The 26,093-nt window shown below is 38.0% G+C and overlaps 1 protein-coding gene across 14 annotated transcripts in view; it reads left to right on the top strand.

Moving 5' to 3' along the window:
• The window catches only part of PLCB4 (phospholipase C beta 4), a 422,070-nt gene that overhangs the window by 342,930 nt on the left and 53,047 nt on the right, over positions 1-26,093 (top strand). For all 14 annotated transcript variants that reach the window (XM_086701713.1, XM_086701708.1, XM_086701702.1 and 11 more), the window contains 7 exons: positions 2,076-2,176; positions 5,411-5,446; positions 7,622-7,763; positions 8,383-8,467; positions 8,809-8,933; positions 11,090-11,141; positions 25,028-25,130. In XM_086701713.1, the coding sequence (XP_086557839.1) occupies positions 2,076-2,176; positions 5,411-5,446; positions 7,622-7,763; positions 8,383-8,467; positions 8,809-8,933; positions 11,090-11,141; positions 25,028-25,130 (644 nt within the window). The remainder of the gene's footprint in view (positions 1-2,075; positions 2,177-5,410; positions 5,447-7,621; positions 7,764-8,382; positions 8,468-8,808; positions 8,934-11,089; positions 11,142-25,027; positions 25,131-26,093) is intronic.

Genomic DNA, 26,093 nt, shown 5'->3' with positions numbered 1-26,093 from the left:
TTTTACAATTGAAAACACATTATAACATCAGAAATATTAATATGTAAAAAAATGCATCTTGCAACTGATGATGAAATAGTTGTTCTTTTATTCTTGTTCTGGAGTTCTTTGCACATTTTAAACATGATCTAAAAAAAAAAATCTCCAATTATGGGTCTGCTTCCCACTCTGCTCTTGAGAGTCCATTCTCAGAAATCATTTCACTGTTTTTGTCCAGTAGGGGTCCCTCATGCCCTGTGTTGTGACAGGGTGGATTTGTGTTGGACTTGTCCTGAGGCCTATGGGTGTCTCCTGATTCTGGCTGGTTTTTAGACAGATTCCTAACATGCGAGCTTTTTGCAGAATGGCGATCATGGGAATCCAGATCTCACACCAGCATGTAGCTCATTTTTCAATGGGTGATTCTTTTTCCACTGACAGCCTTGAGAGGATACCAGAGTTTGTCCCTCTCTGGACTGGTGGACTGAGTGCTTCTGTGCCTCCTTTCACAGCCTGGGCCATGCTCTTGGGGCATCAGCTTCAGTTAGCACCCACTTCCAGCCTCCCTGTTAGCATGAGCTTAACGAATGATTTTAGAGTCTCCCAAACCTAAGCCAGGTTTGACAAATGGTTTACAGGTGCAGTACAATCCTTCCAAGGTCTTTATATATAAATACATACATACACACACGCATACATACCTACATACAAACATACATGCAAAAATATATATATATATATATATATGTAATTTATTGTCACACTGGTTTCCATACAACACCCAATGTTCATCCCAACAGGTGCCCTTCTCAATGCCCATCATCCACTTTCCTCTCTCCCCCACTCCCCATCAACCCTCAGTTTGTTCTCAGTATTTAAAAGTCTCTTATGGTTTGCCTCCTTCCCTCTCTGTAACTTTTTTCTCCCCTTACCCTCCCCCCTGGTCTTCTGTTAAGTTTCTCAGGATCCACATGAGTGAAAACATATGGTATCTGTCTTTCTCTGCCTGACTTATTTCCCTTAGCATAATACTCTCCATCCACGTTACTACAAATGGCCAGGTTTCATTCTTTCTCATTGCCAAGTAGTAGTCCGTTGTATATATAAACCACATCTTCTTTATCCATTCGTCAGTTGATGGACATTTAGACTCTTTCCATAATTTGTCTATTGTTGAAAGTGCTGCTAGAAACATTGGGGTACAAGTGCCCCTATGCATCAGCACTCCTGTATCCCTTGGGTAACTTCCTAGCAGTGCTATTGCTGGGTCATAGGGTAGGTCTATTTTTAATTTTTTGAGGAACCTCCACACTGTCTTCCAGAGTGGCTGCACCAGTTTGCATTCCCACCAACAGTGCAAGAGGGTTCCCATTTCTCCACATCCTCTCCAGCATCTATAGTCTCCTGATTTGTTCATTTTAGCCACTCTGACCAGCGTGAGATGGTATCTCAGTGTGGTTTTGATTTGCATTTCCCTGACGAGGAGTCACGTTGAACATCTTTTCATGTGTCTTTTGGCCATCTGGATGTCTTCTTTAGAGAAGTATCTATTCATGTCTTCTGCCCATTTCTTCACTGGATTGTTTGTTTTTCAGGTGTGGAGTTCAAGCTCTTTCTTTTTTATGTTACACCACTCCCAGCCGCAAGTCACTATGCTCGTAACCTATAAGTGGACAGTTAGTCTGTTTTTTTTTTCTTAATTATCAAGTATATTATCTATTTCTTGTATCTTCCCATGGAAGATCAGAAGACCCTTTGTAAGTTACAGATATTCTTGAGTGATCGAGGCTTAGTTTTTAGGGTTAGTATACTGGGGTGGAAGTGATCAGTCACTTAAGAAAAACGTATTAAGCATCACACATGTCACATATCATGCTAGGCGCAAGAGAAATAACAGCTAACAAGATGTGCTCCTTGGCCTTGAGTAGGTAAGAGTTTAGTAAAAGCTTTATTTGAAAGAATTGCATATTTAAATGTTCCCATTTTCAGTTAGCTTCATTCCCGTGTAAAAGAGTTTGTGTTCTACCCAAGATTATGAAGATGATCTGACTGGTAGTAATTTTACTTCATTGTTTTTCTTTTTTTCTTTGACACAGCTGACCAAGAGGAGGAAGCTCACCCTGAATACAAATTTGGAAGTGAACTTTCTGCTGATGACTTGGGTCACAAGGAGGCTGTTGCAAATAGTGTCAAGAAGGTCGGAGTCTTGGCATCCCTTTTTGTTATGACTCTCAAGAAGAGGTAGCAGCTGTTAGTTAGGAAGTTTTCAAAATGTGACAACCACAGAAAATAAAGTAGCCTATAATTCCCCTTCTGAGTTGGGTGACCAGAGTCCATATGTTAATCCATGCATGAACAATTTTAAGTTAGAAAGGACATTTGAATTGCTTATTAGCTGCGCCTACTGTTGATCACAACTTATTTTGTCCAGTGTCCTTTAGGTAAATCATGTATTGCATTATTATAGGTGAATAGGGAGACAACAGCATCCTGGTGGCAAAGGTTAACCTGTTGAAGTCATCAGAAAAATGACTCCAATCATCCCAAGCAAGCCCTCATTAGAAAATCCATCCTTCCAGTTAGGTATCGCATCTCCCACCTAATGTAGGATAAGTATAAAAGTATTTCAGTCCGTCCAACCATTCAGCCAAGAAAAAGTTATTATGTACCGACTATGTGCCAGGCATAGTTTAGGCCGTAACAACCCAAAAAGGTCAAAACATGCTTCGTTTCTGCTCTCATGGAGCTTATAGTCTGATGGGAGTTTACCGGGAGGGAATAGGAAACAGGCAACAAATAAACAACCAATTCTATAATTACAATTTGTGATAAGTGCTATTCTGAAACTAAAAATGAGTGCTAAAATGGAGAGTAATGAGGTCGAGGGAATAAGGAAGCCAGATCCCCAAAGGCAAAGGAACCAGCCACACAGAGTAGAGAAAGGGCCCCAGTTGTGGGGTAACAGCAATAAAGACACTGAACAAAGGATTGAATGAGGAGCAGAGTGAAACAAGATGAGATGGTACAGGAAGGTAGGAACTAGATGATGCAGGATTTGGGAAGTTACTCTTAGAAACTCAAATGTTAATTTAAGTGAAATCTGAAGCCTTTGAAAAGGTTTAAAGAAGGGAGAAATGCAGCCTGATAGTTTTTAAAGACCACCGTAGGTACCATATGGAGATTAAAAAGAAGCAAGAGTGAACGCAGGAAGAGCAGTTAGGCCAGGCTGTTGTACTCAGCCAGACTCCGGAGTGTTAAACTGGACAGTTGGAAGCAGGACTGAGTGGATTGAAGATCTGTTGAGGAAGCAAAGATGATTCAACTTGCTGATGGATTGAATGTGGATGAGTGAAGGGGAAAGAGGAAGCAAGATGACTCTCTAGGTCTGAGTTTAAGGAGCTGGGTGGAAAGTAAAGAAGACTGAAAGATAAGGAACTCAATGTTTCAAACAGGACAGGATCTTTGAGGCCTGTGAGCTGTTCCAGGGGCAGCAGCCATCTGGGTGCATGTAGCATTGACATTTCCTGACTGTGTAGCCTCAGGGAAGTTACTTAAGCTCTCAGTGTCTTGGTTTCCTCAACAGCAAAATTAAGATAATAACACCTATTTCATTGGTCCATTATGAAAAGTAGATGGGTTTAGGATATGTAAAGAGCTTAGAGTTGGGCCTAGCATATGGTCATTCCCATGAAAGCATTCATTATTGTTGCTACATTATCATCATTTTCATCTTCGCCATTGTAGTTAGCGTCGTCGTGACGTGTATCTGGAACTAGAGGAGAGGTCAGGCTAGAGATACAAACTAGGAGTTCAGAAGATGATGATCATGGTAAGAGTCAGAGAAGGTGAGTCAGAAAAGAAGACTAAGGTACACCCTGAGAAGTAGGAGGGAAATTATTGAGACCAAGGAAGCCAAGAGAACAGGGATAAGAGAAGAAGTGAAGAAAGTTGGGATTTCTTTTCTCCAGCTTAATTGAAATATAATTGACATAACACTGTGTAAGTTGAAGGTGTACTTGTGATAATTTCATACCTGTACACATTATGAAATGATAACCGCAATAAGGTTAGTGAACATATCCATCACCTCACATAATTACGTGTGTGTGTGTGTGTGTGTGTGTGTGTGTGTGTGTGTGTGTGTGTGGTGGGAACATTTGAGATCTGCTCTCTTAGCAACTTTCAAGTATATGATGCAGTGTTATTAACAATAGACACCATGCTATAAACTAAATCCCCAGAACTTACTACTCTTGTAACTGGACGTTTGTCCTCTTTGATCAACATCTCATTCCTCCCACCTCCTAGCCCTTGGCAAAGTGGTTGGTTTTTGACTGCTGTTGATTAAACGAGTAGAGACTCAAGAGTGTCCATTGGACTGGTAGCATGGAGGTCATTGCTGACTTGAAAAGAGAAGTTTCAATAGAGTGGTGGGGGCCAATGAAGCAGATGGATATGAATAAGTGGAGACTATACTTTTTTTTCTAAGTAATCTTTACATCCAACATGAGGCTTGAACTCATGACCCCGAGGTGTGTACCAACTGAGCCAGCCTGGCATCCCAAGTAGAGACTATACTTTCAAGAAGTCTTGTTGTAAAGGGAAGCAAGAAATAGGCTGGTGGCTAAAGGCAATTTGAGAAGTCAAAGGAGTGTTATTTTTAGAATGAATGAATCTGAAGTAGGTTTGCAAATATTGCACATGGCACCATGGAGAAGGAGAGATTAGTCTTGCCAGAGAGAGAGAGGATAACTGCCTGTTAGTTCCCTGAGGAGGTAAGAATGGAATGGTATGGTGGTGATGTGAGGGTGTGGTCTTTGATGGGAGCAGGGATCCCATCATTGAAGACAGTGAAGAATGCATGGGTATATGTATTTGGTAGTAGGAAAATGGGAGAGTATTTGAAGAGCAAAGCAAAAGAGACACTTTCATCACACCCACCCTTGTCTGATAGTATTTTGACTACTTGGATACTACTGGATGCTTACCAAGACTCAATGTTTACCTTGATGCTACCTTACCACATAAAACCTTTACCAATGTCCAGACATGAGTGTTGAATTGCCACAGAGTATCCATTCATGCTTGTCTGCCCTTTATGTGTCAGAAGAGTTGGTCACATCAATTATTTCCCAAACCCCATGACTAAATAATTGATTAAACTACTAAATGGGAAACATCTGAATAGGCAAAGACTATCAACAAAGGAGAGATAGCGTTAGGATTTGCTTTTCTGGTATGTAAGACAGGCTGTTGTATTTTTCCAGTACTTGCTTTCGCCAAGGCCTTATGTCCTCAATAACTTTCCACCTTAACAAATAGAATAACAAGCTTACATATATCTATTTAAATATTTGCATACATATGGCTAGTAAATTTGGAATTTTGCCCTTTAGAAAAGTAAACAAATTTTTGTCTTTCTCTAATTTAGGCTTCAGATGACCTTGAACATGAAATCAACAAAAAGGTAAAAAAATTTCCTTGTGCAGTTTGTTTATTATGAAATACCATATGTGGCTCTCTAATATTGAACAGTTTGTACTAAATGTTAACTCTATATCTCCCCCTTCCCAATGGAATATCAGACTTACTATTTATGAGTATAATATTTACATGCTTAATGCATCTAATTATAAGAGTTTTCAAAAGAAAGAATTTTTCACAGTGATGAAATGGTTAAATCCTGATAAAAATCAAAACCAGGGCAGGTGAATAAGATGATTTCCCTAAAAATAAGTGTTTAGTGCAGTCAGGCACTTAGTTGACATTAGAGATTTCATTCCTATAATAGGAGTACATAATCATCAACACATTGAATCTGAAAATAAAAATGACCTAAGAGGTCATCAGATCTATCTGATAGTATACTAGCAAGGTGACCTTGGTTCTGACTACACTGGCATTTTAAAAGATCATTAGTTAATTTCACACTACATACATTTTGGACCTGTATTGGATGTTACTAGATATCGACTTTATTATAAGGAAAGTAAAGATACATTTTTAGTTTCTTTTGCCCTCTTCAGCATTCTTCAGGATATCACAGTGGTTTTATTGAGTAAATGCACATGGTTTATTATAGTAATGGTACTGATGGCAAAGACAAAAATTTGCCTGGTAATTTAATCCCCATACTTGAGAACTTCAGAATATCATGTCTGGCTGTCTGTGGGGCCCTATCTTATTTGGAGTGAGGCTCTATCTTCTTACTGTCTATATAGTAAGTTTGGAGTAGTTAGGGACATGTCTGATCTCAGACCCTCCCATGACATTCATGAAATTCTCTTTTAGAATTTCATAAAGTATTGGGGTCAACAAAGCAGGGGTTGATGTTTGGTCCCTGCTGTGTGTTAGCTAAGTAGCTGTGACCAAATTATTTTAATCCTCAAGGCCCTAATGTTCTCACATGCTCAATGGGTGGGACTCTAATTTTTATTCCACATGATTACTGGCAGTAATGAAGTTGTGTGTGCAGGAATTCAGCCCAGTGCCCAACGTGTTGTCCTGGTGTTACTTATTATCATTAAACACCCAAGAAAGGAATCAGACATGGTCTCTGCTCTTATTTGAGTGGACAAGACATATAAAGAAATGGCTAAAAATAAAAACGAGTTATATTATTTGATTATTTATCTCAGGTTTTTATTGATGAAATCAGTTTGATGATTTAGAATGCTCAGGTTATTAAGTCATCAGATAAAATCTGAGCATTTAACTAATGAACGGATTCACATAACTGAGCGGTTTGGTTCGTCCTCCTGTATCAGTCTCTGCAGGAAATTTAGGTTTTCAAAGTTCTCAACAAAATGTTGATCATTTGCATTATTTTTTTGATGTTTTTTTCTGTTCTGACTTACCAAGAAATAAATCAAAGTAATTTTTCTTGTTTCCTCTCTGTAAAATGATGCAGTGTTGACATGTCCTATGTAGTGGGTTATCAGATTATTTTCAGAATAACCTCTTTAAAAAGATACTGTAAACTACTTACGTATGTGGCTTCAATTCTAGACCATTGTTAAGCAAAGTGTGGTCCCCAGACCAGCCACATCATTAGCACTTAAAAATGCTGTTAAAATGGAAATACTGGGCCTCACCCCACAGTCACTTCATTGTAAACTCTGAGGATGAGGTCTAGGACTTTATGTTTTAACAAGCCCTCCAGGGATTCTGATACACACTGAAGTTGTTTTTCCACTTTCTGTCACAATTTGTGAAATGAGAAATGATAATATATGCCATATATATTTCATAGATTGTTGTGATCCTCAGTATACATTCTTGAATATTTTAAAGTAGTTTTGAAATCTTAAAAAAATGTAAGATAAGCCTTATATTTTATTATGATCTCCTTTTATGTTATTAGGGACTATGATAGACATGAACTTGTTTTTTTAAGTGGGCTCCACCCCAACATGGGGCTCAAGCTCACAACCCTGAGATCAAGAGTAACATGCTCTACTGACTGAGCCAGCCAAGCGCCCCTGAACATGAACTTTTATAATGATCCTTTAGCAAAGCTGAGGAAGAAAAGGTCTTTATCTTTCAATTGGTGTGTGCAGATCATCTTTAGTGAGGATGTCTGTAGCATGCATCTGTCCCACTGAAGTCCTCAATGTGCATATTCCTTTCCTTGTGCTTATAGGGCCTGGTTACTGTAGAAGATGAACAGGCATGGATGGCATCTTATAAATATGTAGGTGCTACCACTAATATCCATCCATATTTGTCTACAATGATCAACTATGCACAGCCCGTAAAATTTCAAGGTTTCCATGTGGCTGAAGGTAACCCCAAAGGTTAAATTCTCTTGCCTTAGTTGTCTGCTTTTACTATGCTGTTGAGCTGTGATCTGACTTGTCACCATTTTCTTTTCTGGGTATAGGGGCTGTTCTACCTTATTTTTGTGTCACAGACCATGCTCTTACCCACGTGTTTAGCACGCAGTGGCATTGCCTTGTCATTCCCTACATCATCCACAAGGTGGCTCTGAGATACTGTGGATTAGTTAGCATTAGTAGAGCTTAGTATTGCTTTTTGCATTAAATGTATTTTCATAAGATCTCTCTTAATCAAAAACCTGACCTCCAAAAATGTATATTTTTAAACTTTCATAATCATTTGTGGTCTGGAGAAGCCACCATTGCCATACAATATAAATATTTCAGGAGTGGCTGTGGAGGACATGTACACATTAATTTGTTTAATGATGCCAAATTTAATCCATCACTATTTAAGTCAGCTGTGTCTATCCACAGGACATTAATGAAAGTAGGAGCTGCAGATACAGCAATGGAACATCTGCCTCCAAAGCCTTGTGATTTGGGATGTAATTACATTTATTGCTTGTCTTTCCGTGAGGTTGGATGGGACCATCACTGAGTGCGTCTTTATTTTTCTTTACAGAGCGCAATATTCATTATAACATGTCTTCTTTTAATGAGTCCGTTGGTCTAGGCTACTTGAAGACACACGCGATTGAATTTGTGAAGTATCCTTATGTAGTGAATAGAATGAACGGCTGCTGTGCTTTGGGTTTGGCAGTAGTCTCTAAAGCAGATAAATGCCTAATAGATAATTGTGGTTGTAGAGCTAATAAAATAATATGTGTGAAAGACCTCTGCAACTGTGAAAATCTGCCCAAATGTGAAATGTTTTTATAGTCTACACAGTGGACTATGGTCTTTCTCCTAAGCACCACTTACAAATGTGAAATTTGCTGTTATCTACATTTTGTTATCGTTGGTCTAGACCATTGTTGTTTTAGGTCTTTGTTTATTTATTGCTTCTGGAATACTCTTTTTTTTCCATTCTCCTTAATAAGTTACACAGTTACAACAAACGGCAAATGAGCCGCATTTACCCCAAGGGAGGCCGGGTCGATTCCAGTAATTACATGCCTCAGATTTTCTGGAACGCTGGCTGCCAGATGGTTTCGCTCAACTATCAGACCCCAGGTAGGAACTGATGTCCAGTGACCTCGAATTCCAGGAGAACATTTTGACAGGATGGTGCCAACAGTTGCTATCAGTTGGCCGTGGGCATTTTTTTTAAAGGAAGCAGACATATGGCAAAACAATGTGATGTTGGATTTATGTAATGGTGAGATATGAAAAACCCAAAATAGAGCCATAAAAAGGGTAGAAAGCAAAATATTTTGGTTTAAATTGAATTTCTCTTCATAAATACCACAACCAATCTGCCAAACATTGTCCCCTTTTCCAGAATATTTCTAATTTTTCTAGTTTTTGGCTCAAACTTATCTTCATTTTCAAAGGCCAAATTAAATGGGAAAAATTTGAGTCTCTCTATACAGTAACGGTGACTCATTTCTCCCTTGGAAAGTACCCTTCCCACTGTTAACATTCAGCAGATATCAACACAGTGGCACCTCACCATAAAAGTACAGAAAAATATTCTAGCATGGACTCCAATTAAAACAGTGTGTAAAGATTCATATATTCGCAGAGGTACTAATCTATAACTTAATCTTCCAAAGTATACCCAAAGGCAAGTTTCCAATATATGATCTTCTTCCCGTCCAGAAGGAGAGGAGTCAATTTTTTAAATGCATAAACAATTTTTAAAAACTTTTTGGAGTTTGCTTCAGAGCCTAGGATCACAATTTTAAGATTAGAGGTAGAGAAACACTGGACTCTAGTTATCTACCTAAAAGAGGTAAGAAATAGGCCACAAAACCGATTCACGTGCTGTGGTTAATTCCATAGTGTGGTCCTTAAAATTGGTAAAACAAAGCAAAATAAAAACCTTTTCTTGTTCAGTCCTTTGCTATATAAGGAGATGCCTCCCATGTTTCCTGATTTGGGAGTATTTTCCTTTTCTAGTCCATCGACCATACTTTGAAGACTTTTTTTTTTTAATGTTTATTTTGAGAGAGGGCACACATGAGCATAAGCGTGAGTAGGGGAGGGGCAGAGAGAAAGAGGGAGAGAGAATCCCAAGCAGGTTTCATGCTGTCAGTGCAGAGCCCAACAGGAGGCTCAGTATTACAAACCATGAGATTATTACCTGAGCCGGAATCTAGAGTCAGACGCTCAACAGACTGGGCCACCCAGGTACCCCCATACTTTGAGAATTTCTATCCTCCTTGTTCCCTATTATCTGGACTGATTGAAGGGTCTTTTGACTTTCATCCCTTTGCCATAAGTGTGGCCTGACTGTATTTCCTTCTCCTCAGTGGGGGTTAAATGGAGTTAAATGTCTGTACAGCATCCCTATCAATCCTTGCTATGTTAAACTATGACCAGGTACCAGTATAATCCCATAGTGTTTATAGCAGAGACAAAAGGGTACAGCTGATTTTACTTTTAAAAAAAAAGAGGGGGGAGGTCAAGTTGTATTTTCAGTTTTAGTGAGTCAGTCCATTATATGGGTTAAATGATCCTAGATCCTAAACCAGTTGATTCACTAGGTCAGCTTAGGTTTTATTTTATAATGTTAGGATTAACCACAACATGTTGAAAAAGAAAAAAATATCCATCAGCTTATTACTTTTCTAATGAAAAAAGAAAAGATTGTATCTACTTGCAAGAGAAAAATCATAAGCCATGCCCTGCCAGCATAGGCCCCACTGGAAGAATTCTCCCTAAATCTGAAAGTAGGAACAAGCCACCAATTTTTACATGATGCTATCTATTTTTTTTTTTATTGTTTTTAACCAAATTTTGTACTCCTGTGACCCTACTGGATATCTCCAGCATACCTTTCCTGTGTGATCATGAGGCACATTCTCCCCAGCTATATCAAATTGGACATCTGTACTTTCAACACTCATGGAACTGACTCGTATATTGAATCCAATATATTGAATACATATAGAATCTATTATATTGAATCTGACTCATATATTGAATCCAATTTTTAAAGCAATTGTACCATGATCTTTGTGAAAACACATTTGATGTTTAACTTAAACACGAGATGATTTCAACATGGAAGAGAGTTGTGTGCTCTAAACAGACCCAAAAGTACCTTGCCACATTAAAAAGGACATTTCGGCCTAGGATCAGTATCTGATTTCCATTGTTTAAAATCACCCAGCGTGATCTTTGTCCACGAGATGAGATGCTAAATTATTTTTGTCTCTTGACAGATTTAGCGATGCAATTGAATCAGGGAAAATTTGAGTATAATGGATCATGTGGGTGAGTAATGTGATTTAAACTGCTGTCACCGTGTTCCTGAACTCTATACTATAGCTATGATGAAACTGTGTCATTTTTAACTAGGGGCCGCTCAATTTAAGCTGGGTTTGTGGGATGGGATAGATACAAATGAAATCTCTAAATAGATTCTATTTGCAAGTATACATGCTTCATCTACCCAACTTACTAAGCAGATTTGCAAAAAGTTTTTGGAAAAAAAAAATTGAACCATAAGTTAAGTGGTTTCTCATACACACTCTAGAATTTAATTCTCTCACTTTTGAGGTCAATAGTGGAGGTTTTTACAGCTATGACAGATAATGATCCCTGCTCACTTGGACATTACCTGGAAATATGAATATTAGCTATATGTATTTTGCCTAGGACCCATAGAGGAATGAAGGTGATTTAGTATGTAATGAAGTCATGGGTGTCAATATGAATTTAACACACCTAGGCAGAAAGCTTTGTCCTATCTTGATCCTTTTGCATGTCTTGTAAATAGCAGTTGTCAAAAAAATCATGCTACATATATTGTCTAGTTTACTTCACTGGCATTCTTTAAAATGTGTGAACCGCAGAGTGAAATAGGAAATGTTAATTCCACTGAAACACTGAAAGGTTAAATGAAAATGTGAAGTTAAATTCTGTAGAGATGAAAAAAACACCCGTGTCGCCATTTTTTTTTTCCCTCCATGCATCTGTCCCAGAGCCTCTAAATTAATCCAGCAAGGTACCACCCCATCCATAATACTCCTGGCAGGAAGTTCTTGCCCTCCCTGGTTGAATACCTCATTTTTATCACAAAAAAACAGCCAGTCAAGATAAAATTTTTCAGCAGTTGTGGGTTCGAAGTGCACACTCACACCTCTTCCTGCTTACCAGATGGCTCTCTGCCAGCGTACCTACGCCCCTGAGTGATGGTCCTATTCTCCAAATCACCTGGGACACATGTGTCTGGGAAATACATTATATTTTCCTCTGCTGTGTGCTTTGAAAGAAATTAAAATTGTACACCTTGAACTAGTACGTTCTAGGTCAATGATAAAAGGAAATAGAAACTATGTAGTTCAAAAGAAAACCACTAAATACGCATTCCAGAGTTTTTTAAAGCTGTTTTGTTGCTTTAATGCAAAATGTTCATAACCAGGAGATTGTGCAGATAAATTGATGGATGGACCCCCAGTGGCAGGCTGAGGCAGTTCGGCTGCAAGGGACAGGTGCGACCTGGTGGTTAAAGCTCAAGTCTAAAGCCCAGCTTTGAGCCCCAGCTCCTGGGCATGCTAGTTGCATTGCCCTGGCAGGTGTGTGAAACTCTGGGCCTCGATTTTCTGCTCCATAAAATGAAGACAGTAATACCTACCTCGCCGGGTTTGTTGCAGCAGCTTGGTAAGGATGAATGGGAGTGTGTATGAATGTACTTCGTGAACTGCAAGTTTCTGTGCAAAGGGAGGCTTAAGAAAAGCTTAAGACCTTATGGCTGATCACAAAACTGAGGCCAGAAAAGAGTAAATAAGAGCTGTGTCCAAATCGGGCCTTTACAGAGTCTGGGGAGGCATCCATAGCCCTTGTGGTTCATACCATACCTCAGTCAGCCCTGGTGGGGCTCCCTCCTTGGAACCTTCCCTGGGGCCTAGTAACACTAAAGTTTTCCCCTTTTGCCTCAGCTGTCCCAGGGCTAGTACTTAAGGAGGGGAATTGTTTCCAGTAAAAGAGGTCCCAACAGGAGTTGTATAGTTAACCTCCATTTCTTTACAGGAGTTTCTGTTTCACCGTGGTTATGATCTGTGTCTTGTTTTTATGCACCATTGTTGATTTTAAAGTGCGTTCACAAACAAGGACAGTGCTCCCATAGCCCGAATTCTGTGATGAAGTGTCTGAGATGATGTGACCAAAAGCCAAAGTCCCACCAGAGGGGCTAGAAAGTTAGGATCCTTCAGCAAGACAGCCCAACTTGAAGAGGCATTGATGATAATGATCAGTCACATGTCACCACCCCCAACCTTTCCCTTTTCCCTACACTCAACCTGGAGGCAAAGATTGTCGCCCACAGGAAAAAGGGAAGAAATCTTTCTCAGTTGTGTGTTTCTCTGCTCCTCCATGATGGAATCGTCATGGCTGGTAGACACAGGGCTGGCCACAAAGGGTGCATTTCCACGGAGCGAGGGCATCAAAGGCACTCTGGCTTTGACTACATTTCCCCTGTAATTCTCCCCTCCCCACCCCCCCCCCCACCCCTGCAGGGTCTTTTTAAAACCTCCTTGTTGGGTTGGCTGAGGGTTGGGTTTCTGTAAAGAGGCTTTTGGTACCTTTTTAGACTTATGGTAGCAAACAGTAGCTGTTTTATATAGAACATTGGCATGGAAGCAAAAATGTATAATTTCTGAATCTATCAACATTAACAAAACATTGGGAGCCTGTCTCGGGATCCCTGTCTGCTCTGTGGGCTGATGTTTTGGGAAGCCATGCCATTGGGCTCAGTAAGTGTGATTTTTAGTAGGAAAGTGAGCAGTAGTTTATAACAGACTCATTTTTAAAGGTGTAGACATGGGAGGCATTTCTGTAATTCCTAATAAAACAAAATAGAGCAAATTAATTTCTCAAGCCTGCAGGCTTTCGCAGAAAATTGGATGATGGGGTCAGCCAGGCAGAGTCAGAGCTCTTCGAGGTGGCATCCATGCCAGCACAGTCACCACCACGGTCCTTTAACCACCCGGGAGAGATGACCGGGAGATTGTGATCTAAAACCTGAGAGACGACTCTGCCTGGTGCACCTGCCCCTGGTCTCTGCAAAATCAAAACAACTCCTGTGGCTTTTACAGTGCAAATGTTTCTTCCCATACAAACTGTATCACTCGTTCTCTGAGCAGAAGCTCCTTGAAAATAAGAAGTGGAGGAGCCAAGATGGCGGAACACTGTGGAAGTTTTTGTGTATCTCGTGTCCATGAAATACAGCCAGACCAACACTAAACCATCCTACACACCTAGAAAACTGATTGGAGGATTAACACAACAATCTGCACAACCTGAACCACAAAATTCAGAAGGAGAAAAAATTCATTTTTATTTTCAATTTTTATTGAAAATATTTTTCTTTAATTTTTATTACTATGAAACAGGGAGGGTGCTGTCGAAAAAAAACACCAGATGCCAAATAGAAGCGAGACAAGATTTTATTCACGGCTGGGCCAAACCTGATCTCCTGATCTTAAGGAGAAAAGTGCAGAGAATGACCCCGAACAAAGGCAGCAGTGGGCTTATATGGATTTTAGCAAGTCAGAATACATCATTATTTGGTTAACCAATTACAATTTACAGCATTTCATGGTAGCCAATTATATTGTGACACACAGATATCAGTTTTGGCGGGAACCTATCAATTTAAAGATCTTGTCCTAAGAGGTTTTAAAATGACCAATCATAGTTAGACACCTGAGATGCTGTAGGGCAGTGAGTATGTGACTTTTTACATGTTGGTCTTGCCTAGGCCAGATCAGTAGACCAGTAGACGGGGTGGGGGAGCGTTTTGCATCCTAAGTTATCTATTTAGCAAGCAGGCGAGGTCACAGAAGTGAGATAGGGTGGTTAGCAATTTCCAATAACCCTAATAGGGAACTACATAAGGCTTTTATCTCAACTATTCATGAAAGATGAGTTTAAGCCAAACTTACATACAATAAGCTTTCTGATATCTTATAAGTTGACCTATTAAATCTATAGTTTTTACTTTTGTGTAAATTTTTTCAAATTCTATTTTATTTCCATCATTTTATTTTAGTCTACTTCAGTGTATTAACCTTTTCAAATTTTCAAACAATTTCCTTTTTTTTCTTTTCTCTTTTCATTTCTTTTCTTTTTCTTGAATGCAGAAACAGAAAAACTTCACTTTTACTTTCAATATATATTAAAAATATTTTTATTTAACTTTTTTACTATATTTTTTGCTTTTATGTAAATTTTTTCAAATTCTATTTTACTTCCATCATTTTATTTTAGTCAACTACAGTGTAATTCTTCAAATTTTCAAATGATTTCCTTTTTTTATCTTTTTTCTCTTTTTCATTTCTTTTTTCTTAAATACAGAAAGAAAAAAATCATTTATTTTTAATTTTTATTAAAAATACTTCAATTTTTTCTACTATATCCTTTACTTTTGTGTATATTTTTTAAGTTCTATTTTACCCCCATCATCTCATTTTAGTCTACCTTAGTGTATTCATTTTTTCACATTCTCAAATGATTTCCTTCCCCCCCCCCCTCGCTTTTTTTTCTCTAATCTGTCAAACCACTTTCAACACCCAGACCAAAACACACCTAGGGTCTAGCATCATCTATTCCATTTGCGTGTGTGTGTGTGTTTAACTTTTAATTTTAATATTTTTTTAATTTTTTTTTAATTTCAATTTTTCTACCTCATTAATTCCTTTTCTCCCTTCAAAATGACAAAATGAAGGAAATCACCCCAAAAGAAAGAGCACAAAGAAATGACAGCCAGGGATTTAACCAACACAAATACAAGCAAGATGTCTGAACCAGAATTTAGAATCACAATAATAAGAATACCAGCTGGAGTTGAAAATAGATTAAAATCCCTTTCTACAGAGATAAAAGAAGTAAAAGATAGAATAAAATTAAAAATGCTATAACTGAGCTGCAATCACGGATGGATGCAGTGGCAGCAAGGATGGGCGAGGCAGAACAGAGAATCAGTGATGTAGAGGACAAACTTATAGAGAATAAGGAAGCAGAAAAAAAGAGGGAGATTTAAGAGCAAAAGAGAACGATTTAAGAATTAGAGAAATCAGTGACTCATTAAAAAGGAATAACATCAGAATCATAGAGGTCCCAGAAGAGGAAGAGAGAGAAATAGGGGTAGAAGGGTTATGTGAGCAAATCATAGCGGAAAATTTTCGTAACCTGGGGGAAGGCACAGACATCAAAATCCAGGAAATTTTGGGACCCCCCCCCCATTAGATTCAACAAAAACTGACCATCAACAAGGCCTATCATAGTCAAATTCATGAAATACTCAGGTAAGGAGAGAATCATGAAAGCAGCAAGGAAAAAAAAGTCCCTAACCTACAAGGGAAGACAGATAAGGTTTGCAGCAGACCTATCCACAGAAACTTCGCAGGCCAGAAGGGAGTGGTAGAATATATTCAGTGTGCTGAATCAGAAAAATATGCAGCCAAGAATTCTTTATCCAGCAAGATAAAATTCAAAATAGAAGGAGAGATAAAAAGTTTTCCAGACAAACAAAAAGGAGTTTGTGACCACTAAACCAACCCTGCAAGAAATTTTAAGGGGGACTCTCTGAGGGGAGAAAAGATGAAAAAAAAAAATATATATATATACGTGTGTATATATATATATATATATATATATATATATATACATATATATATATATACACATACATACACACACACACATATATATATATACACACACACACATATATAAATACCAAAAGCAACAAAGATTAGAAAGGACCAGAGAACACCACCAGAAACTCCAACTCTACAAGCATCATAATGGTAATAAATTCATATCTTTCAGTATTCACTCTAAGCGTCAATGGATTCAATGCTCCAATCAAAAGACATAGGGTAATAGAATGGATAAGAAAACAAGACCCATCTATATGCTGTTTACAAGAGACCCACTTTAGACCTAAAGACACCTTCAGATTGAAAATAAGGGGATGGAGAACCATCTATCATGCTAATGGTCAACAAAAGAAAGCCGGAGTAGCCATACTTATATCAGACAATCTAGACTTTAAAATAAAGACTGTATCAAGAGATGCAGAAGGGCATTATATCATAATTAAGGGGTCTGTCCACCAAGAAGACCTAACAGTTGTAAACATTAATGTGCCAAATGTGGCAACACCCAAATATATAAATCAATTAATCACAAACATAAACTCATCGATAGTAATACCATAATAGTAGGAGACTTCACCCCACTCACAGCAATGGACAGATCATCTAATCAAAAAATCAAAAAATCAAGGAAACAATGGCTTTGAATGACACACTGGACCAGATGGGCTTAACAGATGCATTCAGAACATTTCATCCTAAAGCAACAGAATATACATTCTTCTCTAGTGCACATGGAACATTCTCCAAAATAGACCATATACTGGGACACAAATCAGCCCTAGTAAGTACAAAAAGATCGAGATCATACTGTGCATATTTTCAGACCACAATGCTATGAAACTGGAAATCAACCACAAGAAAAATTTTGGAAAGGTAACAAATACTTGGAGACTGAAGAACATCCTACTAAAGAATGAATGGGCTAACCAAGCAGTTAAAGAGGAAATTAAAAAGTATATGGAAGTCAATGAAAATGATAACACCACAACCCAAAACCTCTGGGACGCAGCAAAGTTGGTTATAAGAGGAAAGTATATAGTAATCCAGGCCTTCCTAAAGAAGAAGAAAGATCTCAGATACACAACCTAACCTTACGCCATCAGGAGCTGGAAAAAGAACAGCAAATAAAACCCCAAACCAGCAGAAGACAGGAAATAATAAGGATTAGAGCAGAAATTAATGCCATTGAAACCAAAAACAAAAACAGATCAACGAAACCAGAAGCTGGTTCTTTGAAAGAATTAACAAAATTGATAAACCACTAACCAGTTTGATCAAAAAGAAAAAGAAAAGGGCCTAAATAAATAAAATCAAGAATGAAAGAGGAAAGATCACAACCAACACAACAGAAATAAAAACAATAATAAGAGAATATCATGAGCAATTGTATGCCAATAAAATGGGTAATCTGGGAGAAATGGACAAATTCCTAGAAATATATACACTATGAAAACTGAAATAGGAAGAAATAGAAAATTTGAACAGACCCATAACCAGTAAGGAAATCGAATTAGTAATCAAAAATCTGCCAGAGAACAAGAGTCCAAGATGGCTTTCCAGGGGAATTCTACCAGACATTTAAGAGTTAATACCTATTCTCTTGAAGCTGTTCCAAAAAGTAGAAACAGAAGGAAACCTTCCAAACTCTTTCTATGAAGCCAGCATTACCTTGATTCCAAAACCAGACAGACCCCACTAAAAAGGAGAACTATAGACCAATTTTCCTGATGAACATGGATGCAGAAATCCTCAACAAGATATTAGCCAACCGGATCCAACAATGCATTAAAAAAATTATTCACCACAATCAAGCTGAGTTTATACCTGGGATGCAGGGCTGGTTCAATATCTGCAAAACAATTAACATGATTCATCACATCAATAAAAGAAAGGGCAAGAACCATATGATCCTCTCAATAGATGCAGAGAAAGCATCTGACAAAATACAGCATCCTTTCTTGATAAAAACCCTCAGCAAAGTAGGGATAGAAGGAGCATGCCTCGAGATCATAAAAGCCATATATGAAAAACCCAATGCTAATATCATCCTCAATGGGGAAAAACTAAGAGCTTTCCCCCTAAGGTCAGGAACACGACAGGGATGTCCACTCTCACCACTGTTATTCAACATGGTATTGGAAGTCTTAGCCTCTGCAATCAGACAACACAAAGAAATAAAAGGCATCCAAATCGGCCAGGATGAGGTCAAACTTTCAATCTTCGCAGATGAAATGATACGCTATGTGGAAAACCCAAAAGATTCCACCAAAAAACTGCTAGAATTGATTCATGAATTCAGCAAAGTTGCAGGATATAAAATCAATGCACAGAAATTGGTTGCATTCCTATACACCAACAATGAAGCTATAGAAAGAGAAATCAAGGAATCGATCCCATTTACAGTTGCACAAAAAAACATAAAATACCTAGGAATAAATCTAACCAAAGAGGTGAAAAATCTGTATACTGAAAACTATAGAAAGCTTATGAAAGAAATTGAGGAGGACAAAAAAAAAAATGGAAAAAGATTCCATGCTCCTGGACAGGAAGAACAAATATTGCTAAAATGTCAATACTACCCAAAACAATCTACATATTCCATGCAATCCCTATCAAAGTAACACCAACATTCTTCACAGAATTAGAACAAATAATCCTAAAATTTGTATGGAACCAGAAAAGACCCCGAATAGCCAAAGCAATCTTGGAAAAGAAAACCAAACCAGTAGGCATCACAATCCCAGACTTCAAGCTATACTACAAAGCTGTAATCATCAAGGCAGTATGGTACTGGCATAAGAAGATACACTCAGATCAATGGAACAGAATAGAGAATCCAGAAATGGACCCACAAACGTATGGCCAACTAATCTCTGACAAAGCAGGAAAGAATATCCAATGAAATAAAGACAGTTTCTTCAGCAGGTGGTGCTGGGAAAACTGGACAGTGACATGCAGAAGAGAACCTGGACCACTTTCTTACACCATCCACAAAAATAAACTCAAAATGGATGAAAGACCTAAATGTAAGACAGGAAGCCGTCAAAACTGTAGAGGAGAAAGCAGGCAAAAACCTCTTTGATCTTGGCCACAGCAACTTCTTACTCAACATGTCTCCAGAGGCAAGGGAAACAAAAGCAAAAATGAACTCCTGGCACCTCATCAAAATAAAAAGCTTCTGCACAGTGAAGGAAACAATTAGCAAAACTAAAAAGCAGCCGACAGAATGGGAGAAGATATTTGTAAATGACGTATCAGATAAAGGGTTAGTATCCAAAATCTGTAAAGAACTTACCAAACTCAACACCCCAAAAAAAAAAAAAAATGCAGTGAAGAAATGGGCAAAAGACATGAATAGACACTTCTCCAAAGAAGACATCCAGATGGTGAACAGACACATGAAAAAATGCTCAACGTCACTCATCATCAGGGAAATACAAATCAAAACCACAATGAGATACCACCTTACACCTGTCAGAATGGCTAACATTAACAACTCAGGCAACAACAGATGTTGGCAAGGATGCAGAGAAAGAGGATCTCTTTTGCATTGGTGGTGGGAATGCAAGCTGGTGCAGCCACTCTGGAGAACAGTATGGAGGTTCCTCAAAAAACTAAAAATAGAACTACCCTATGACCGAACAATTACACTACTAGGTATTTATCCAAGGGATATGGGTGTGTTCTTTCGAAGGGACACATGCACCCCCATGTTTATAGCAGCACTATCAACAATAGCCAAAGTATGGAAAGAGCCCAAATGTCCATCGATGGATGAATGGATAAAGAAAATGTGGTATATATATGCAGTGGAGTATTACTCAGCAATCAAAAAGAATGAAATCTTGCCATTTGCAACTATGTGGATGGAACAGAGAAAGACAAAAATCATATGACTTCACTCATGTGAGGACTTTAAGAAACAAAACAGATGAACATAAGGGAAGGGAAACAAAAATCATATAAAAACAGGGAGGGGGACAAAACAGAAGAGACTAATAAATATGGAGAACAAACTGAGGGTTACTGGAGGGGTTGTGGGGGGAGGGATGGGCTAAGTGGGTAAGGGGCACTAAGGAATCTACTCCTGAAATCATTGTTGCACTCTATGCTAACTAGTTTGGATGTAAATTTTAAACAATGAAAAAATAAAAAAAAAATTGGATGATGGGTATCAAAATAGTAGGATGTTTTATGATTCAGTGATGCACACTTTTTGTGGAACTTGCGTCTTGAAATCCATGACATCTTATAGTTAAAATGAACCATTTTGCTTTCTTGTTGGTAAAGGAAATAATGGAGTGTTGAACAGTTGATGCTATCTCGGGTGTGTTCAGACAGGTTGTCCTTCCTTATGACCCCATCTTCTGATTCTTACGACTCCTGTCTAACCACCCAGCTGAAGGCCTTTCTTCTCTTCCTCTCTTGCCTTCTGAGTCCCTACAAAAGGCCACAGAAAATCCTTGGATCCCTTCAAATGTCACTGGCTTTGGCCTATCCCCTTGTCTATCACACAGACCTGGATGCTTGGAATGAATTAATTTTCTATACCAAAAAATACCAGGCGGGACCGGCTACCTAGTTTGTGGGGCCCAGGGCAAAATGAAAATTTCACAAATTGTGAAATTTGTTCACAAATTATTAAGAATTTCCAGACAGTGGCTGCAGAGCATGAAACTAAGCACAAAACCCTTCTGAGTTCAGAGCCTTGTGGAACTACACAGGTCCCATTGATGCCCGGGGGTCCCTGGCAGTGACTGACAATCTCTGCTGCATCAGCAGGCCACCACAGACCCAGAATCAATACTCCTTCAAGACAAGCTGGCTCAGTGTCAGCCCCAAGCCAAGGCTTACCTTGTGGCCTGTCAAACTTCTACATGCTTTCTTTTATTTTAAAGTATATATACATTACACTGAAGGCTGCCTGCTTTGGAGAATTAGACTTCAGTTTCTTGCCCTTTTCCCCTGGCATTTCTTATTTTGGATCAGTTCATTGTCTGACAGATTAGTTTCCTTCTAAGCACATATGGGAGCAGGGAACATAGAAGAATGTTTTTGGCAGCAGGAATTCATCAATACCCCAATTTTGTGTTTCTGGTGAGAAGAGTCCCTTCAGAAATGGCTGCAGGGAGTGCGGAATACTGAATCTCCAGACAGCCATTGCCCACACATCTCTCAGGAGGAAGAATCCCTCATTCCATGCAACTGGAATCCAAATGCTCCCATTATCAGCTAACGTCTGATAGTTTGCAGAAGCCAGTGGGCTTCACTTGAAGTAGTACGTGTGATATTGTAGCTGAGTCTTCAGGTTTTTCTGTGTCATCATAGTTACCAGTGACTAACACTAGCCACAAAAAAGGCCCAAATCTAAATCTCTGTGAATATAGAAAACAGTATCTTTTTTGTGCAGTGAGAGCTTTTAAAGTAAGGTTTTGGGTTGCATTCCCTTGGGGACAGGTAAAAGTTGAAAATCATCATTTATGTTTGAATGATTCTGAAGACTTTTTATATCCCTGATTTAAAAATCAGTGTTGTCCCCTGGAGGTTCTTTATTGAAGATAACATCGAAGTTGAATGTGGGGTTATTTTCTTTAACATTTATTCAAACTTAGAAGATAGCAATGAATGGCAGCTGTCTCAAAGCCAAAAAATAAAATATGACTTGGAATTTTTCTTTAAGGAGAAATGTCACACCTCAGAATCCTTTTTGTTTATATTTTAAAAGATAATAAATTTGACATCATCTAGAGTTAAAATTAGTAAATGTTATGCTCCTAAAGAATGGGAAAGATTTGATCCCTTTTACACTTAAAAGTAAATGCATTGTTTTGGGGAAAGTGCTTTTATTGCCCTCTGTCTACAGCTTGTCTGAGTATGGAATTTTTCTATCTTCAGCTATAGGCCTTTCTAACAAAAAAAATTTTTTTTAGAGAGATGACGTTGTCTGATACTAGTTCAGGGTGGTTATGGAATCTGGCTGCGGTATGATTATGTGACTGTAACCAAAGGGCATGAGGGGCAGACATTGTGTAGTTAGGTCAATTTCAAAACATTTTCCTTACCTCAAAAAGAAAACTCATACCCTTGAGCTATCACCTCCCAATATCCCCTGCTCCCTATCCCCAGCCTTAAGCAACCACGATCGACTCTCTGTCTCTGCATTTGTCTCTACAGTACATTTTATATAAATGGATTCTTATAATACATGGTGTTTTGTGACCAGCTTCTTTCACTTAGCCTCATGCTTTCAGGGTTCATCTGTGCTGTAGCCGGTATCAGTACTTTATTTCTTTTTATTGTTGAATAATTTCCCATTGTGTGGATATACCACATATTGTATATCCATTCATCTACTAATGAACTTTTGGACTGTTTCCATCTTTTGGTTATTCTGAATGATGCTCCTACAATATTCACAAAGAATAACTGTTGGACGAACTGCCAGACTGTCTTCCAAAAGCACTGTGTCACTTTACATTCCCACCAACAATGTAGGAGGGTTCCAGTCCTGATCAACACTTCTATGTCGTTGTCAACACTTACTGTTATCTGACTCGTTTACTATAGCCATCCTAATGTGTGTGTTTAGTGACATATCATTTTGATTTGCATTTTTCTGATAATCAGTGGTACTAAGCATCTTTTCATCTCCTTTTTGGCCATTTGTTTCTCTTATTTGGAGAAATGTGTATGCAGATCACTTGCCCATTTTTTAACTGGGTTATTATTTACATTTTCTAGACACAAACCTCTTATCAGATAATATATGATTTGTGAATTTTTCTCCCATTCTGTGGCTTGTTTATTCACGGTCTTGATAGTGTCCTTTGAAGAGCAAAAGTTTTTATGATAAGGCTGAGTTTATTATTATTTTATTGTTGTTGGGGGTGCTTTTTGGTGTTATATCTAAGATCCATTGCCAAGTCCTAAAGATTTATCCCTATGTTTCTTCTAACGATTTTATCATTTTGGCTCTTATATTTTTGTCTTTGATCCACCTTGAATTAATTTTGGTACATGATGTTAGAAGGGCCAATTTTATTGTTTTGCATGTGGTGGTTAGAGTTGTCCCAGCAACATTTGTTTAAAAGAATATTCCTTCCTCCGTTGACTAGTGTGAGCATCTTTGTCAATAACCAATTGACCGTAGATATATGAATTTATTTTTGGATTCCCAGTTCTGTCTCATTGATTTATATGTGCATCCTTATGCCAGTACTACACTATCTTGATTACTGTTGCTTTGTAGAAAGTTTTGAGAATTAGGAGACCTTCAAGTTTGTTTTTCTTGTTCCAGGTTCCTTGGCTATTCTGAGTCCTTAAGTTTCCATATTAATTTTAGGATCACCTGTTAATTTCTAAAGAAGTCAGTTGGGATCTGGATAGGGATCAAATCTGTATATTAGTCTGGTGAAATAGTGCCGTCTTAGCCATAGTAAGTCTGGTGGTCCGTGAACACAAGATGTTTTCCCATTTACTTAGGCCTTCTTTGTATCTTTCAACAATATTTTGTAGTTTTCAAAGTACGTGCACTTATTTTCTTAAAATGTATTCCTAAGTAATTCTTTTTTGGTGCTATTATAAATGGAATCTTCCTAACTCACTTTTGGATTGTTCATCGCTGGTGTGTAGAAATACAATTGATTTTTGTATATTGATTTTGTATCCTGCAGCCTTGCTGAACTCATTTACTAGTTCTAATCATTTTTTAGTTGATTCCTTAGGTAGATTCCTTTAGTAGATTCTATATGCAAGATCATGTCATCTGTGAATAGAAGTTGTTTTACTTCCTTTTTTCCGTCTAGGTAACTTTTATTTCATTTTCTTGCCTAATTGCGCTGCCCAGAAATGGGGAGGTAATTACATCTTTATGTTCACCTGCCTCTATCTGAAATTGCATGGTTCTTTTGACTGTGAACATAGACAACAATTCACAGTAATACTAATGGTACCTGTGACTCTGACACCAAATGTAAACCAAATATTTTCATATCTCATTACTGTTGGTATAGATCTCACAAAATATTTTTATGCATATCGGTACTTTGAAATTATATTTATTAACTTGGCATTATATCTCATAATTTAATGTAGTAATTAAAACAGAGAAGTAGAATATCATGTACTCTTCATATTTTAATAACTATAGCTCATATAGTTGGTTTTTCATTGTTGTTCTTTGAGTTTTATTTTGTGCATATAAGAGTAAATATCTAAAGAGTTCCATGACAAAAAAAGTTCAAGAGAATGTAATAGTATCAGGAAGTCCTAGATGTCAAGGAGCCTGAAATCTAAAAATCATTCCTTCTTTCCTGCTTCTCTTTAGGATTATCCCTAGGACAGGAATAGTTTATTCAGTCCTTAGAATCATCTGCCTAAAAGTCTAGCTCCTAACTTAGATATGGGGAAAAGGAAGTACTTAGTGTCCTGAAGCAAGGGTATTACAATCTTTGTAAACACAACTAATAAACTTTTTCTATGCTTTTGTCCCACCAGGTACCTTCTCAAACCAGATTTCATGAGACGGCCCGATCGAACATTTGATCCCTTCTCTGAAACTCCTGTCGACGGGGTTATTGCAGCCACTTGCTCAGTGCAGGTAAGGCCCCTGCTGTTCACAGTATTCTATAAATGTGTATGCAGATGGCCCTGGAAAAGACTTAAAATATCACAGTAAAATATTTTATGCCAAGATGTAGGATCCATGTGTTGCTCTCAGCTTTGACTCAAAATGCCCCCTTCTTAAGAGATACATTTTGGTCATTAGTAAAACTATTAGCTACTTTTAGGAAGACATCAGATCAAAAAAGTACCTAGTGGAAGATGTGAAGCAATAGGAACTGTCATTCGTTGCTGACGAGAATGCAAAGTGGCGCTGCTTACCCTACAATCCAGCAGTCATGCTCCTTGGTATTTACCCAAATGAATTGAAAACTTACATCTGCACCAAAACCCATGCAGAGATGTTTGTAGTGCTTTGTTCATAATTGCCAAAAACTGGAGGCAACCAAGACATCCTTCAGTAGGTAAATGGATACGTAAGCTGTGGTACAGCCAGATGATGGGATATTATTCAATGCTAACAAGAAATGAGCCAGCAAGTCATGAAAATAAATAGAGGAAACTTAAATGTTTATTACAAAGTGAAAGAAACAAATGGAAAGACTATATACTGTATGATTCCAACTACATGACATTCTGAAAAAGTCAAAACCATCAGTTTCTCAAATGTGCACATAAGTCCAAACTGATCTTATTATACACTTCAAATATGTACAGTTTATTGTGTGCTAGTTTTACCTCAAAAAACTTTCAAAATTATCAGGTACTCAATATTGTGGAAATGATAAGTGGCTGTAGTCCTTTGGAAAGTAAATGAAAAATAGTCTCTCCATGGCGTTACAATAGATGGAATTTAATGCTGGTCTTTATAAATCTGTAACACTGACCATTGTCAATATTGGTAAAGGATAAGGGGCAAATTTTAGCATTCCTTTTTTCTTCAGTGTGTCTCTTTCCCAGACTTATAAAAGAATTCAGTAAGGTATGAAATGGCAGAATT

The sequence above is a fragment of the Puma concolor genome, chromosome A3 (genome assembly GCF_028749965.1).
Source record: "Puma concolor isolate L17-30 chromosome A3, mPumCon1.1.hap2, whole genome shotgun sequence".
NCBI classification, from domain to species: Eukaryota; Metazoa; Chordata; class Mammalia; order Carnivora; family Felidae; genus Puma; species Puma concolor.
This window is presented reverse-complemented; position numbering and strand designations above follow the sequence as displayed.